At 39.5% G+C, this 15,741-nt stretch overlaps 1 protein-coding gene across 1 annotated transcript in view; it reads left to right on the top strand.

Moving 5' to 3' along the window:
* The window catches only part of TMTC1 (transmembrane O-mannosyltransferase targeting cadherins 1), a 342,295-nt gene that overhangs the window by 238,174 nt on the left and 88,380 nt on the right, over window positions 1–15,741 (top strand). The window contains exon 9 of the mRNA XM_023738067.1: window positions 3,503–3,670. Within this exon, the coding sequence (XP_023593835.1) occupies window positions 3,503–3,670 (168 nt within the window). The remainder of the gene's footprint in view (window positions 1–3,502; window positions 3,671–15,741) is intronic.

Here is a 15,741-nt window from a genome sequence, read left to right as displayed (position 1 = left end):
GCTCCATTTTCTGAGACAGCAGTGGCGCTTTCTCATGCATGTTTTGAAATGCATCTTAGTACTGAGCTAAAGCAAACATTTGGCAGGCAGAGTTTGGCTTTTGGTTCTCTAGGTTATGATTTTGTCAAATGTCAGTGGTTTGCGCTGGCTCCTTTGTGCTCTCTGTACTGGTCTCTGGTCAGCAGCCCAGATTTTTCCTTATAACAAGAGCAAGCTGGACTCTGGTTTCATCTCCCTGGAGGCCAGAAAAACATACAGTTTCTCATTTGCTTGATTTTCACTTTCAAGACAAGGACTTACCCTACCACTAGTGATGAAGAGAGTATGGTTCTCCCCCCTGCCGCTGAGAGCTGCATGAAAGCAGATGTTGAAAGATAAAGTTTCATAATGGAGAAGTGTCTTAATTTCTGTGATATTTGTGTCAAGTTTTTAAGAACGTGATACTCTCTAAGAAATTTGCAGACCTAAGTAGAGATTAGTTTATATGGTTTAACATTTCTTAAACCATATGTCCATACAAGGACTTTTAGGGGGGAAAAAAAAAAAGTACATTATTTGATACAGATGCCTGTGCTGCGTGGAAAGCAATGGTGTTCTTCTGCGTTTTGGTTATAGCCAGGGTCAACAAACTATGGCCCGTGGGCCAAACCTGGCCGGCTGCTGTTTTTATAAATAAATTTTATTGGAATGTAGCTATGCCTATTTATTTATGTAGTGCCTGTGGACACTTTCGTGCTACAAAGAGAGTTGAGTAGTATCAACAGTCGCCATATGGCCTGCAAAGCCTGAAATACTTACTTTCCGGCATTTTACAGGAAAAAAAAGTTTGCAAAATCCTGGGTTATTGCATAGCATTAAGTGAATGTGTCTCCAAATCTGACTCCATTACTAGCTTTTGGAATTATGGGCAAGTTATTTAACTCCTCTAAATTTCAGTATCCTAACTGATGTAATGTGGGGGATCCTGAGGGTTTTTTTTAATTAGCTAGTATATTTAAAGCCAGCACTGTTCTTATCCTGCAGATATTGTGATGGGACCATATAAAACACTTAGCATAGTGTCTGCTGCATAGAAAGCAGTTCACTAAACTAGCTGTCAAGTCAAAATCCCTGCGGCAGCGTATGGAGCGTAGGCTCTGGAATCCGAAATTCCTGGGTTTGTATTTTCGATCTGCTTTTTACTAATTGAATGATCTAATTAGTTTACCTTTATCTTCTTCACGGTCTTCATGGGTAAACATTAATAATAGTGACTTAACACGGTTATGATGATAAACTGAGATAATGTGTAGAGTGTTGACACATAAGATGTTCTCAGTAAATTTTCTCTCTTAGTGTTATTGCTTTATGTTGGAAGGAGCGGGATGAGAGCTGGCAGTGGAGATGTGGGTATTTGCATGGCGCACTCCCTTTCTATTTCAGGTCTTTGCTCAAACGTCACTTTTTCAGTGACAGTGAGCCCTTTCCTGACCACCCTGTTTAAAAGTACAATCTTTTTTCCACGCTGGACTCCCTATTTCTCTTCCCTGCTTGAGTTTTCTCTGCACAACATCTCACTATGTGACATACTCTATAATTTGTTTATTGTCTGTTTCTCCCTTCCTGTGTGAGTTCCATGAAGATAAGGATTATTTTCTGTTTTGTTCACTGATATGTTCTTGGTGCCCATAACAGTGTCAGGTACATGGTAAGTATTCGTTAAATATCTGATGAATGAAGGAATGGAGCCCAGAAGGCCTTATATGGCCAGAGAAGCACTCTGCTCAGTTTGGGTTGGGGCCAGTCTGGGGTTAGAGGTGCATGTTACAAGTAACCTCATAAACATGAACAGCCATCATGGTTGGGCACAGTAATGAGAGCAGTTATACAATCATCAGCGACTTTTAGAAAATCTTGATACCTTTAAGGTTGAAAATGGGGAGTTGTGGTAGTGGGAAGAGATTTTTTTTATTATTATTATTTTTTTAATTTTTACACGAGTGGCTTTGTGTTCTGGCCTGTCCCAGGCTTCTGCAAGGTTCTTGTGTCTATCCAGTACAGCACCTCGGGTGGGGGCATGGGGAGCGGCTCCGGCTCTGCAAACTGTCATCGCCCAGTGGTGAATAATGTGGTGACTCCCTTTGACCAAACAGTGAACCCTAAAACTTTAAAGAGATGGACCAACTGACTTATGGGACTTGAAGTGTGAAATTGAGGGCTTTAGCTTGGATTGATAGTCAGAAACCTCAAGTATTTCTTTCTTCTTTTTCAACCCTTGATAACAAAGCACAATCATTTAAAAAATGAACAAGAAGAAAGTTTAAAAAAAAAAGAAGTTTTTTCAAAGGAGTTGTATTTAGGAATGAGAATATTCAGATATTTCCTTTTATAAGACCCACCTCGCTCAGTAGACTGGATACTTTGAGGGCAGGGCCTGTATTTTATTCTTAATTGCGTTTTTAGTGCCTGACATATTGCCAGGCACAAAATAAAGAATGAGTGAATGAACGATTGCATAGATAAATGGTCTAGGTTCATATTTGCCTGCTTGAAGCGTTAGTTTCTGACTGTAATGTAGGATTTCTTTATGGGAGGCTTCTTCACTGTTAAGATATTTTTAATAGTGTATAGTTATTATCTTTGGAAGTTTGACTACGATGCACACAGTAATAATGTGTACAGACTAAATGTGTGTGTTCTAAGGCCCATAGGCAGACAGGAACCGCCTCTCTGGGTGTGTAGGTGATGCAGGGAACCTCGTTCCTTCCATCCGCCAAGCCAAAGGCTTTTCAAGACACAATAGTGATATGCTAAAATCCCGTCCATTCAGATAACATGTGGACTTCTTTGTGCTTGTCAGGAGAGCTGGGCCTTAGTCAGCAAGAGAATCATATCCATACAGCATCTCTATGATGAGCTCCAAGCTCAGAGGCTCAGCTCAGGAGTCTGCCTATAGGTGGATTTTCCTTTAGCGTAAGAGCTTTGGCTGGTCAGAGTGGGGGGCACATGCTAGGCACACATCCCTGGTGACAGAGATCAGTGTCCTTGGTGACCAGCATCCTTTCCAGGACCTGCTAGAGAATTCTCAGGGGCTGTCCCTTACAAAACTGTGATGTGACTTCAGGAAACTCCAACATCTTCCACTGTTGCAGCATAGAATCCAGATTTGACCACATGGTGCTGATAGGGTTATATACAGTGCGAGTGACTTGGTGGAGCGTTGGTAGGAGGACCCAGTCAGGAGCTGAGAACACACTGGTGGGACTTCTCATGATGCCTGAGCTACTGAAATCTGGGGCCATTTTAGTGCATGACATGAACCTATTATTCTGCTCTCTAATGTCAAAGAACTAGCAAACGTGCTAGAGTGGTCCTTTAGAGAGATAACATGAAATGGGAGTTTATGTTTGTTTCTGTAGCATAGGACACACTTTATTCGAAAATTAGTTATTTGGGTTAAAATTGTTGGGGGAAATCCATTGCACTCTCAAAGTAATCCTGTGTCTTCCATCCTGTTTTCCAGCATGGGCTACTGCATCCTTTTTGTGCATGGATTGAGCAAGCTCTGCACATGGCTGAATCGATGTGGGGCCACCACCCTAATTATATCCACTGTGCTGCTGCTGTTGCTTTTCTCTTGGAAAACTGTGAAACAGAATGAAATTTGGCTGTCAAGAGAGTCCCTATTCAGGTATGAGGAGGAGGATAAAAGTGAATCTCTTCCTATTTATTTCTTTGTTTACATATCTCCTTCCAAACGAATGAGGTGACATGGGTCTGGTAGTATTTATTAATCCAGAAAATTCTTTTAAGTAATGCTTTGAATGGAAGATTTAATTTACTTTGGGTTTTAACTTTAGTTTTTAAATGATATTATTCAAAAGTTAATATGAGCTAGTTGTACAGTGACTTTATGAAAATTAGTCTCTTGGGAAGGTTTTAGGGTCTGTAAATTCATATGGAAACAATATGAGCTGGGCTTTAAAATCAACTAGAAACAAAATGAAATGAATAAGCCTAATTTCAGTGTTCAGTCAAGTGAATTGGAAAGGTGGACGCACAGAAAGAAGGAAGAGAAATACAGTATGCTTTCTTTAGAAGATTCCAGGATGTTAAGTTGTGGTCTGTGATCTAGTTGCTTTATTTTGAACATAAATTTTGAATGAAGAAATGAAAGGCTTTTCATCTCCTGGTAGGTTTTGATGTGGTAGTTACTGTTTCTGAATATAACGATGTCAGCTTTTAGCTCTATAGTTGAAGCAAAGTAAAGCATTCTTTGGGACTGTCCCTCACCATGTTGTGTGCCTGGGGCTTACTCTATCTCACTAATTCCATCGCTCTGGTGATCTTCACCTGGGCTTTACTGGCACTGCCACACCTTGCACCTCACCCTTATTTGTCCAGTCTCCCGGGGATCTTCCAGCTTTCTCTTCTCGTTTATGGCCAAATTATCCAATTCAATCAACATGGTTTTACTTTGTTCTGTGCTCAGCTAGTACCTGACAGTTATTCCTTGGGGTAAGCAACAAAAACCCAGTTGGAGTCACCTGAGACAAAGGAAATATGTTGGAAGAGTGTAGGAGAGTTGACAGAATTGAAAGAAGCTGAAGAACCTGGCTTGTTAGCAGACAGGTGTCTGTCTCAAGCACCATCACAGGGACAAATGGATGAACTTCAATCAGTTTTTTCTTTCCTCACATCAGAGTCCTGGGGAAAAAAAAGTCATGTTACTGAGCTTGAGCTTAGGTCATATGCCATAGGTCAGGTCACCAAGATGATGGATCTGGCCAAAGAAACTTACTTTGACTCCCATGGTGAGGGTTATGGGACTGGCAGAGCATCTTGGGACTCCATGGAGACTTCACAGAGTGAGATGAGAAGGAATTCCATAGCTGGAAATCCAAAAACCCAACCCAACCCATTGCTGTCAAGTCAGTTCCGACTCACAACGACCCTATAGTACAGAGTAGGACTGCCCCACAGGGTTTCCAAGGAGCAGCTGGTAGATTCGAACTGCTGACCTTTTGGTTAGCTGCCGAGCTCTTAACCACTGCACCTCCAGGGGAAATCCAAATACTGTAAGGAAAAGGGAATGCTTTGAATGGAAGGTGTAATTTATTTTGGGTTTTAACTTTATTTTGGATTGCCAAAAATAAATGCATGATACATGAAGGAATGAATAAGACAACTGTTCAGTACATTCTTTTGCTATTTTAGCGTAACGTATCTGGCTTTACTACTGGGCAGTTTAACTTTTATAACATATAAAATGAAAAAAATCAATTTGATATGCATACTTTATTAGTTTATTGTTACTATATTATTGTCATTATCATGATCATCATCATGTTGATGGATACTGCAGAGGCCTGTTACTGCGTTTATGGGTTTGTTTGTTTTTTAAATGAATTTTTTTTTCCACATAGATCTGTACAACCACGCAACCTGACTTCAGATTCTGTCCAGTCTCTGTCATCCTCCATGTTCAAGGCAGTTCTCAGAGACCACACTGGAGTGGTTCCCTCTTGCTCTCCAGCACTGAGGTCATTCTGTAAACACAGGGGTGTTGGATTCAGTAATATAACTTCTTCCTAGTCTCTTTTGGTTAAATTTTTCATTGTTACTTTCAACATCAGGGATTTTGTAGAAACTTTACAACAATACCACCCTGAATTAAGCCCTTTGCCTGAGAAGCAAACCAGTAACAGCATCTGTGTCTTCTAATGGTATTTACTACTTGATCAAAGTAACTTTGGCAGTGGATTTTGGCAGGCAGCAACTTATTTCAGAGATAACAAGTTGATGTTCAAACCCTCTAAAGCTGATGCCAGCAATTAAAAAAAAAAACTCATTGCATCCAGATTTGCCCTTTCAGATCTAAGTAAGTAGTCGGAGAACAGTTGATTATAAAACACAGCCGTTGCTCGTGTGTGCTTACTTAAAGACACTTTGTGCCCTGAGAGGCCCTTGGTGAGCAAATTAAGGAACTTTGTGTAATGTGCAAAGTAAAGCTATCAATATTTTTTTAGAAAACTTTGCCTATCATATTTTATCTATGTCTTGAGAAAACTTTTTATTATCTGAGACTTAACGAGTATTCTTATTTCATCAAAGCCAGATGTCTGTGCTTATTCGTCTCTGTTGAATAATGTTCAAATCAGTTTAACAACATTGAGAATCTACAGGACAGCACAGGCTTAGGGATTGAGTGTGGGGTCTGGAGTCAGACTTCCTGAGTTCCGCTCCAAGTTCCACCACCAAATAGCTGTGTGATTTTGGCAAGTTACATAACTACTTTGTGCCTCAGTTTCTTCATTTTTAAATTTGGAGAAATTATAGTGTTTATCTCCTGGGTATAGTGTATGGCAAAATACGTATGAAATGCATAAGACAATGTCTGGCATATGGTAAATATAAGGTTTTTAAATTATTGCTGTGAATGAAACACTGCATTCTGGGATATGAGAGAGATTGATTGTCCCTGCTATAGGGGAGCTGGAAGTTTGTATGGGAGTCAGACACACAGTGCATTTCAGTACGACGTAGCAAGTGTTAGGCAGAGGTAGACTCAGGGCACTGTGTAAGACCAACCCAGACCTTCAAAGCAGTTTTCTTGTAGGCCTGAGCTGAGTATTGAAGGACTAGAAAAACCCAAATTCATCATAATGGTCAAAACCAAGAGCTGGCCAAACTGAGATATGTCGGTAGTTTAATTCAGTTGCATATTCAAAGCCTAGCTGCCAATTTTTCCATGACCTGCTTAGAAAAAATAAATAAATAAAATTATAGTAGTTGTAGAGAAGATGATGTTCTTGGCCAAGGCTTCAGTTTTCCCTTCTGTCCCAAATGTAAACTCATCAGCCATTCCTAGGACGTATGTCCCCACTGAGCCCGCTCTAATTAGGTGGTTGGTTTTCCAGGCAATACTATGAGCTATCTTACAGGATATCTTAGGGCAGGCCTTTGTGCTGGAGAAAATATAAATTTCAGTCGAGTTCCAGACTTTTCAGCTGAGGTCTCCTCTCACAAAAAAAATCCCACTGTCTGATGCATTTTTAAGAGAACCAGATGTAGGATCCCCTCATAGATTTGTTACCTTGTGCTTTTATTGGTAAGAACCTAACACTCAAAAAGCACAAAAATCCATCACTTGTGTCAAATCAGAGTCTCAGAGAAGATAAGTAATCTGCCTGTGCTGAAATAGCTCTTAAGGTGAAGATCTGGGATGTGAACCCAAATCTAGTGTAAAAGCCAAAGGACACATAAACTTTGCCACACCTATTTTTTACTTTATATTTTCTAGCCTAAACTAGGCCCAGTATAAACACATATTCATAATCATAGCTTCAATGTCTATTTTAATTCTTACAACAAAAAACTGTTCTGATGTCCTAACATAGGAACAAGATAACTGCGTAATTCTGACTGGGTCTAGTAACAGCCCAGGAGCAATACTAAAATAGCATAATTTGATATAATAACCCCTACAATCTTCAAAATACCTGGAAAGAAAAAAATGGGAATATTTTCTTCTGCATCCAGTTCAGGGTCTCTCAGAATCTCTTCCACAGACTGTTAAAGTGATCTATGGACCGCAGATTAAGAATTTGTGGCCGAGGTCATCCTCCACCTCTGCAGGAGATACGTTTCTTTCTCCTTCTCTCTGACTTGCTAAGTCAGAGGTCAGCATATCTCCCAGGGCAGAAAATGTAAACCAGGGATTGGCAGCTTTTTTAGTGAAGGGCAGAATAGTAAACATTTTAGGCTTTGCAGGCCATGCAGTCTCTGTCACATTTTCTGAGCTCTGCCATTGTATAGGGAAAGCAGTCACAGATAAGATATAAAGAAATGGGCATGGCTGTGGTTCATAAGGTCATCATTTTCTGACCTCTGATATAAACATTGTGATTGTGAAATTTTCATGTTACTAGGATCCTGTGGTACCTCTTTGATTTAGCATCAAACATTGATCAACTTCAGGTATGATTTTGACCATATACTGGCCTTTGTTCAAAGCTCTGCTCAACTACTTACTGGTACTAGATGTGTAACTTTAGTTTCCTTTGTGATTACCTTAAAATTTACCTCTATTTTTCTAAGTTCAAACCAATCTTTTATTTCTTGATATTGCCTTAACTTTCTTCTCATATGAAAGTTCTATGACTACACTATTGAGTCCCTCTTTTTTGTTTTAATGTTGTCACCTTTTACATATTGATGTCTCTGTTTCCATATTTTCAGTGTTTTAGCTTTGACTTATTTTTGTGACTTCCCTGTCTGGGCTGATATCTGATAGTTCTGAAATGTGTTCTAGCCTTGGGTTGTTATATGATATTATTGATTCTCTAGCCTAAGGACTCCCTTTAGTATTTCTGGTAATTTTGTTTTGGTTTTTGCAAATTCCCTTAACTTATGTTTATCTGGAAATGCTGTAATTTCACCTTCATATTAGACAGTTTTGCTGGATATATAATTCTTAGCTGCCAACTTTTTTCCTTCAAGGCTTTATATATGTCATCCCATTGCCTTCTTGCCTGCATGGTTTCTGCTGAGTAGTCAGAGTTTAGACTTACTGACTATCCTTTGTAGGTGACTTTTGGTTTATCCCTAACCACTCTTAAAATTCTCTCTTTATCTTTGGTTTTGGTAAATTTGATTATAATATGTCTTGATGACTTTCTTTTGGGATCTACCTTGTGTGGGGTTCAGTGAGCTTCTTGGATAGATACCTTCTCATCTTTCATGATATCAGGGAAGTTTTCTGCCAGCAAATCTTCAACAATTCTCTCTGTATTTTCTGTTATCCCCCGCCCCTCCCTATTCTGGTACTCCAGTCACTCATAGGTTATTCCTCTTGATAGAGTCCCACATAATTCTTAGGGTTTCTTCATTTTTTAAAATTATTTTATCTGATTTTTCCTCAAATAAATTAGTGTCAAGTACTTTATCTTCAGTCTTACTAATTATGACTTCGGTTGCCTCACTTCTGCTCCTGTGACTTTCTGTTATCTAATTTTGAAATTTTATTGTTAACCTTTTGGATTTCTATTTGCTATCTCTCTATATGGATTCTAGCAGCCTGTTAAGTTGGTCATTTTGCTCTTGTATAGCTTCCCTAATTTCCTCTATTGCTTTGTCTGTGTGTTCCTTGGCTTGGTCTGAGTTTTGCATGATTTCCTTCCTAATATCTTGAAGATCTCTGTGTATTAATTTTTAAAATTCTATCTCCAGTAATTCCAAGACCCTCTCTTCCTCCAGGAGGTTTCCTGGTTCTTTGTTTTGGGAGCTTGCTGGAGCCATCATGGTCTGCCTCTTTATGTGATTTGATATTGACTGTTGTCTCCAAGCCATCAGTAAGTTATTATATTTATTTATTGTATGTTTGCTTATTGTGTCCTAGCTTCTTGTCTTGTTTTGATGTGCCCAAATAGGCTGGTCACGTGAGCTACTTTCATTACTGGCGTCTTTGAAGCTCTCATGTCCTGTCACCAGGTGGTTAGAGCTGCTACTAGGTATGTGAGCCTGGGAGTCAGTTTACTTTTCTTGTGTGGATTCAGCTCACATGTCCAGGTCATCAGTCACTGAGTGTGTGGTGCAGGCTCTCACCTACTGCCCTAGATGGGCAGAGCTACGTAGGGGTGATTGGAGCAGGCACAGGTATCTGGCTGCAGTAGGGGATTATGTGCTGAGCAAGGTAGGGGGCTGACGGCTGCCTCTGAGTGCCTAGGTGGAAGGTGTGCCCCTGTCCCCTAAAGCGTGTAGGTGGGTGGTTTTTGCAGCCAGACTTGGGGCACCCAGTGCTGTTAGCTGTAAGGACTGTGAGGCACCACTTATTCTCAGATCCCTGTCATGGGTGGCTAGGTGTAGTGGGTGAAGCCGCCAATTCTCAGGACCCTGATGTGGGTGGGTGAGGACCCTGCTTAATGGGATGGGCGAACTAGGTGTGTAACATTAGAAAAAATGTCTGAATCTCACAGACCTTCAGAGTGCTCATCTATAAAATGGGACGTGCAATAATACTACCTATCTGATTGGTTACTGAAGGGATTAAAGGTGTTAATACGTGAAAATTCTTTGCTTAGCCTAATACATAATTCAAAATGGGCATTTTATAAGGACAGGTCATTGTAAGTGTAGCCTTGTCAAAGCTCATGTCAAAACAGGGTTCAGCATTCTGATCAGGACTGCAATAAATGGATCCTGACAGAAAAGGAGAAGAATGTGGAACAGAACTTCAAATTTTCAAAAATTCCAGACTTAATGGACCCGTGAGACAGGAGGAATTGCTGAGACTATTTCCCTGAGATATTCTTTAAGCCTTGAACTGAAACTATTCCCTCAAGTCACCTTTTAGTTAAGTAGCAGATTAGCCCCTAAAGTAATGAATGTCACTCTTGATTTTACTGCAGTCTTTAAAAAAAACATCTATATGAGACCAAATGATCAACAAATACTCTAAAGCATAGATGAGAAAGAAGGTTGGGGGACTTTGAGACTAGATTAATGGGAACAGAGCAACTAGAATGGAAATAATGACAGTGTTGATACAATGTGAAGAATGTAACCAGTATTATTGAACAATATGTGTCTCAGTCATCTAGTGCTGCTCTAACAGAAATACCACAAGTGGATGGTTCTAACAAAGAGAAGTTTATTCTGTCACAGTCCAGTAGGCTACAAGTCCAAATTCAGGGCTTCAGCTCCAGGGGAATGCTTTCTCCATCGGCTCTGGAGGAAGGTCCATGTCATCAATCTTCCTTTGGTCTGGGAGCTTCTCTGCGCAGGAACGTCAGGTCCAAAGGACGTGCTCTGCTCCCGGCACTGCTTTCTTGTTGGTATGAGGTTCCCATGTGTCTCTGCTCGCTTCTCTCTTTTATATCTCAAAAGAGATTGCATTAAGACACTGATCTTGTCAACCTCATCAGTGTAACCTCATCACAGTGATAGAATTTACAACACATGAGGAGATCACATATAATTTCATCATAGTGGTAGAGTTTACAACACATAAGGACATCACATCAGATAACACAATCATACAATAGTAGGAATCATGACCTAGCCAAGTTGCTACACACATTTTTTGGGGGACACAATTCAATCCATGACAATATGTGTAGAATTTGTTGAATGAGAACCTGTTTTGCTGTGTACATTTCCACTGAAAACACAATAAAATACTGTTTTTTAAAAAGGGTTCAAAATTGAGAAGTGCCTCAGATTCTTCTTTCTTTCCTTTCTTGTTACCCTATGGATGAACATAACTTTTTTTTTTTTTTTAAAGGTTTGTTTTATTTTTTTTCCACCAGAAATATGGAGGTGGTTCTTCTGACACATTGTCCATTGATGCCAACAGAACAAGCTGATGTTCTAATAACTTAGAGATACAACTGATAGAAGTGATGTTTCAGTTATTTCTGTTATTTTGCAAGTCTTATAAAAGTATTAGGTGTGAGTGAGAAATAGGGCTTGCCTGAATTAAAATCTTGACTTGAAAGGGAGATTTGTATTTATAATCATTGTTGTAATGATTAATAGGATTTTGGATCCAGCAAGATAATTTAGGAACACATCATTTCTTTGTGAATTAAATGTGTATAAAGCTGCATGTTTCCATTTAAACAATTGGAAGTACACCTACTCCTCATTTCCCATTCCTCACTTACCATATGGCTAGGTTCCAAAGACCAGGTTGTTATGATAAAATCGGCATTATGTGAAAATGGAGGATGACCACATCAGATCACAAAATGGAAGATGACTACATCATTACATAACTGCCAAATTGCATCATTACATAACTGACAAATTATATCATTACATAACTGTCAAACCACTGAAAATCATGGCCCAGCCAAGTAGACACATAACCATCACAGCCAGTGTTACTCTCGTTTCACACCTGGGTGTTCATTGCTGCCAGACATACGTTGGTAATGTGCAAAATAGTTGGATAGTAGATTTTTTATAATTGTCATAAATGCAAAATATCTGGTAACAAGATAGTCCATAAGCAAAGAGTAGATGCACTAAATCAGCATCAAGAAATCAAATTGAGGAGACTGGCCCTGGAGGGAAGAGTAACCTGGCAAATTACAATTATGTGGAAAATTTTGTCTTTGGCCAGTTGTTTCTTTTCCTATTTTTCACAGACTGTTCATTGTAAAATGAGAGACTGGAAAATCATAGCAGAAAAATAACACAGAGAGCGTAAAGGTCAAAAGCGACAATGGGAAAAGCAGAGTGTTCTTGGGATTTTCGTTACTCCACCCACTTCTGCTTGCCTGTTCTGAATATTATTACTTCCTCTTGCCATCACAGAACAATGCTGTGACCTTAGCAAGGACTGTGTTTCCAACAAACCTAATCATTTATTACTCTGGTGAAACATAAATGAAAGTAACTGTGCTGATCACACAGAGTAAAGGATCAATTCCGATAAAATGTCAGTTTTATCTGTGCAGAAATCAAAGTTATCCTTAAAACCTACCTGTAAAACCATTCACTTTGTAGTTCTGGATAGAAAAATCATAAATTTTCCTGGTAAGGATTAGATTTATTTTTTTTAATCGTTGCTATTACTCTGAGCCAAATCTTACTACTGTGAATTTTTTTTACTACTGTAAATTTTTAATTCTCTTTGGGTAATGTCCATTTAAAAAATTATATTAAAATCCTAGCTACCTGAGGTACATTTTAAATCATTGAAGCAGCCCTCTGTAGGTTTGCTGTCTGCTGCTTCCAGATGATCTGTTTCCTTTGGATTGGTCTCTTGTTTACCACACTTCCTGCCAGATCTCTCCTCTAGAGAGCTCCTGAAGCTCCTGAACACAATATTTTAATTGGGGTCAGTCTTTGCTAGGTCCTAAGGAGCTCTGGTAGCACAATGATTAAGCACTTGTCCGCTAACCAAAAGATTCCTAACCAGCAGCTCCATAGGAGAAAGACCTGTCAATCTGCTTCCATAAAGATTATAACCAAGAAAACCCTGTGGGGCAGTTCTACTCTGTAACACGTGGGTTGCTTTGAGTCAAATTTGACTTAATGGCACCCAACAACAACAAAGGATCTATTATTTCAACCAAAATTCAACAAAGGTTCTATTGCCCTTATGTATGTCCCCAATAGGTTTTAATATTTTGTATGAAATTCCTTTATTAATCTTACCTTTTAATTAAAAATTAAGTGAAAACATGTTATCTGGAAGAGGTAATGCGTTGAGGTACAGTTGCCCAGAAACTAGATTCTCATCCTTAACTCCTTCATCTCTCTGATCATCTGTCCCCCTTCCTCCCTACCCCTGTGTTACATAATCTACAAAGCTTCGGGGTTAGCCTGTGTAGGTTTTTTAGGCAGATGGCTTCAAGATTGTTAACTATTGGGCAGAAAGTAAAACTTCCAGCAGCAACCACTTGACAGCATTTGGACGGCTGTACCTATTGCTCCTGATTAACAACCAGTGCCCTCCCTCATGGTTAAAACTCTGGGCTTTGGTGACTCTGAGCAAGGTATTAAACCTTTCTGTGCAAAGGTTCATTTCCTTATCTGCAACTTGTAAAACAATTGTACCTGCATTTATTTTTTTTTTTTAAAAAAAAAAGCACTGTGCCTGATAGCTTGGAAATGTTAACTTCCAATAAAACTTCTAAGTAGAGAGGCCAATCTGTAGTCATCCCAACCCATGCTGTAACTTGATAATTCATTGTCTTGGCTGCACTGGAGTACTAAAGTATTTTTCATTATCACATTTCTGGAAATATGGTGGTTATAAGTTCAAAACCATACATTTTTGAATAGCAAGCCTATCCTAATGTGGTGAAGAAGTTAGTGATACTGAAATATTCATATAGTACTCAATTCAGATGTTTTTATATCACTTTCAAAAAGTACCTCTATGTCTCTGTGGTAGGCAGAATGGTCCCTCAAAATTAGCCATGCCCTAATTGCCGGAATCTGTAAAAGTGTTACCTTACATGGCAAAAGAAATTTTGTAGATGAAATTAAGGTTACGGGCTTTGATGGAAGGAGATGATCCTGGATTATCTGGGTGGGTGCAATCTAGTCACAGGAGCTCTTACTAGTAGAGAATTTTGTCTGGCTAGAACAGAACAAATGCTGCAAAAAACAGTCTGAGAGATTCATAGTGTGAGAACTCAGTACACTGTTGCTGATTTGAAGATTGGGGGAGGGAGGAACAACTGGGTGAGGAATTCAGGTGACCTTAAGGAGCTGAGAGAGGTGCCCAGCTGGCAGCCAGCGAGGAAATGGGGACCTCAGCCCTACAACTGCAAGAAACTGAATTTTGCCAGCAACCTGAATCATCTTGGAAGTGACTTCCTCTCCTCATGGAGAGCCTCCAGACAAGAGTTCAAACAGCCAACATTTGACTTCAGCCTTGTGAGACCTGGAGCAGAGGAACCATTTGAACCCACCTGGATTTCTGACCTGCAGAACTGTGACATGATAAATTTGTGTTGGTTTAAGGCACTAAGTTAGTGATAATTTGGTATAGCAGCAATAGAAAACTAATTCAGTCTCCTTTATGTGTGTATATCAGCCCAATGTACTCGTGGTCCAAAGTGGAGATGAGCCCGTTTACAGCTTTCTCTATCCAGTGATCTTTACTTAGGTCAGTTCAGGTCCAACTTCAGGGGACAAAATTGGACAATAGCAAGACCTGTGAACTTTCTCTAGTCACTGGTATATGGTACCTCTCTCCCATTTCCAACTTCCTTTGAGATAGCGTTCATTTGGACTTAGATGCCCATTTTATGTTAGTGGGTTGAATATTACCCCTGCCCAAAATTTTTACCAACCAAAATGTCAGAATGTGACCTTATTTGGAAATAGAGTGTTTACAGATGTAATTAGTTAAGATGAGGTCATACTGGATTAGGGGTGGACTTTAAATCCAATGACTGGGGTTCTTACAAGAAGAGGAGAGGACACAGACACACAGGAAAGAAGGTCATGTGACAACAAAAGAACAAATTGGAGTGATGCAGCTATACGCCAAAGAATACCAGGGATTGATGGGAGCCTCCAGAAGCTAGGAAGAGATAAGGAAGTATTCTTCATTAGAGCCTGCAGAGGGAGCATGGACCTCCCAATACTTTGATTTCAGACTTCTGGCTTCCAGAGCTGTTGGGGAATAAATTTCTGTTGTTTTAAGCCACTAGTTTGTGGTAGTTTGTTATGGCAGCCCTAGGAAACTAATATACCTATGTAAAAATATAAGGTATGCATATATACATATATACAGGGAATTCACTTTAATCAAATGTATTGATTATTTAATCTGTATACTGAATAAATAATCCAAGAAGCTGGACTATATGAAGATGACCTCAGCATCAGGATTGGAGGAAGACTCATTAACAATCTGTGTTATGCAGATGACACTACCTTCCTTGCTGAAAGCAAAGATGACTTGAAGCACCTACTGATGAAGATCAAAGACTACAGCCTTTAGTATGGATTACATCTCAACATAAAGACAACAAAACAAACAAAAAACCTCACAGCTGGAACAATAAGCAATATCATCAAGTTGTCAAGAATTTCATTTTACTTGGATCCACAGTCAACACAAATGGAAGCAGTAGTCAAGAAAGCAAACTAGATAATGAGAAAAATGGCTCTGTAGGCAGAAGCACCATGCCGTCCTTCCACGGCAAAGATCCGAAAAACTAAGCCAAACAGAGAATACAACAATCCTGAAACCCTAAAACATCAAATGAAGAGATAAAGAACTCAGCCAAG

This window comes from Trichechus manatus, unplaced genomic scaffold, assembly GCF_000243295.1.
Source record: "Trichechus manatus latirostris isolate Lorelei unplaced genomic scaffold, TriManLat1.0 scaffold00112, whole genome shotgun sequence".
Lineage (NCBI taxonomy): Eukaryota > Metazoa > Chordata > Mammalia > Sirenia > Trichechidae > Trichechus > Trichechus manatus.
The sequence above is the reverse complement of the archived record's forward strand: the minus strand, read 5'-3'. Positions and strand labels throughout refer to the sequence as shown.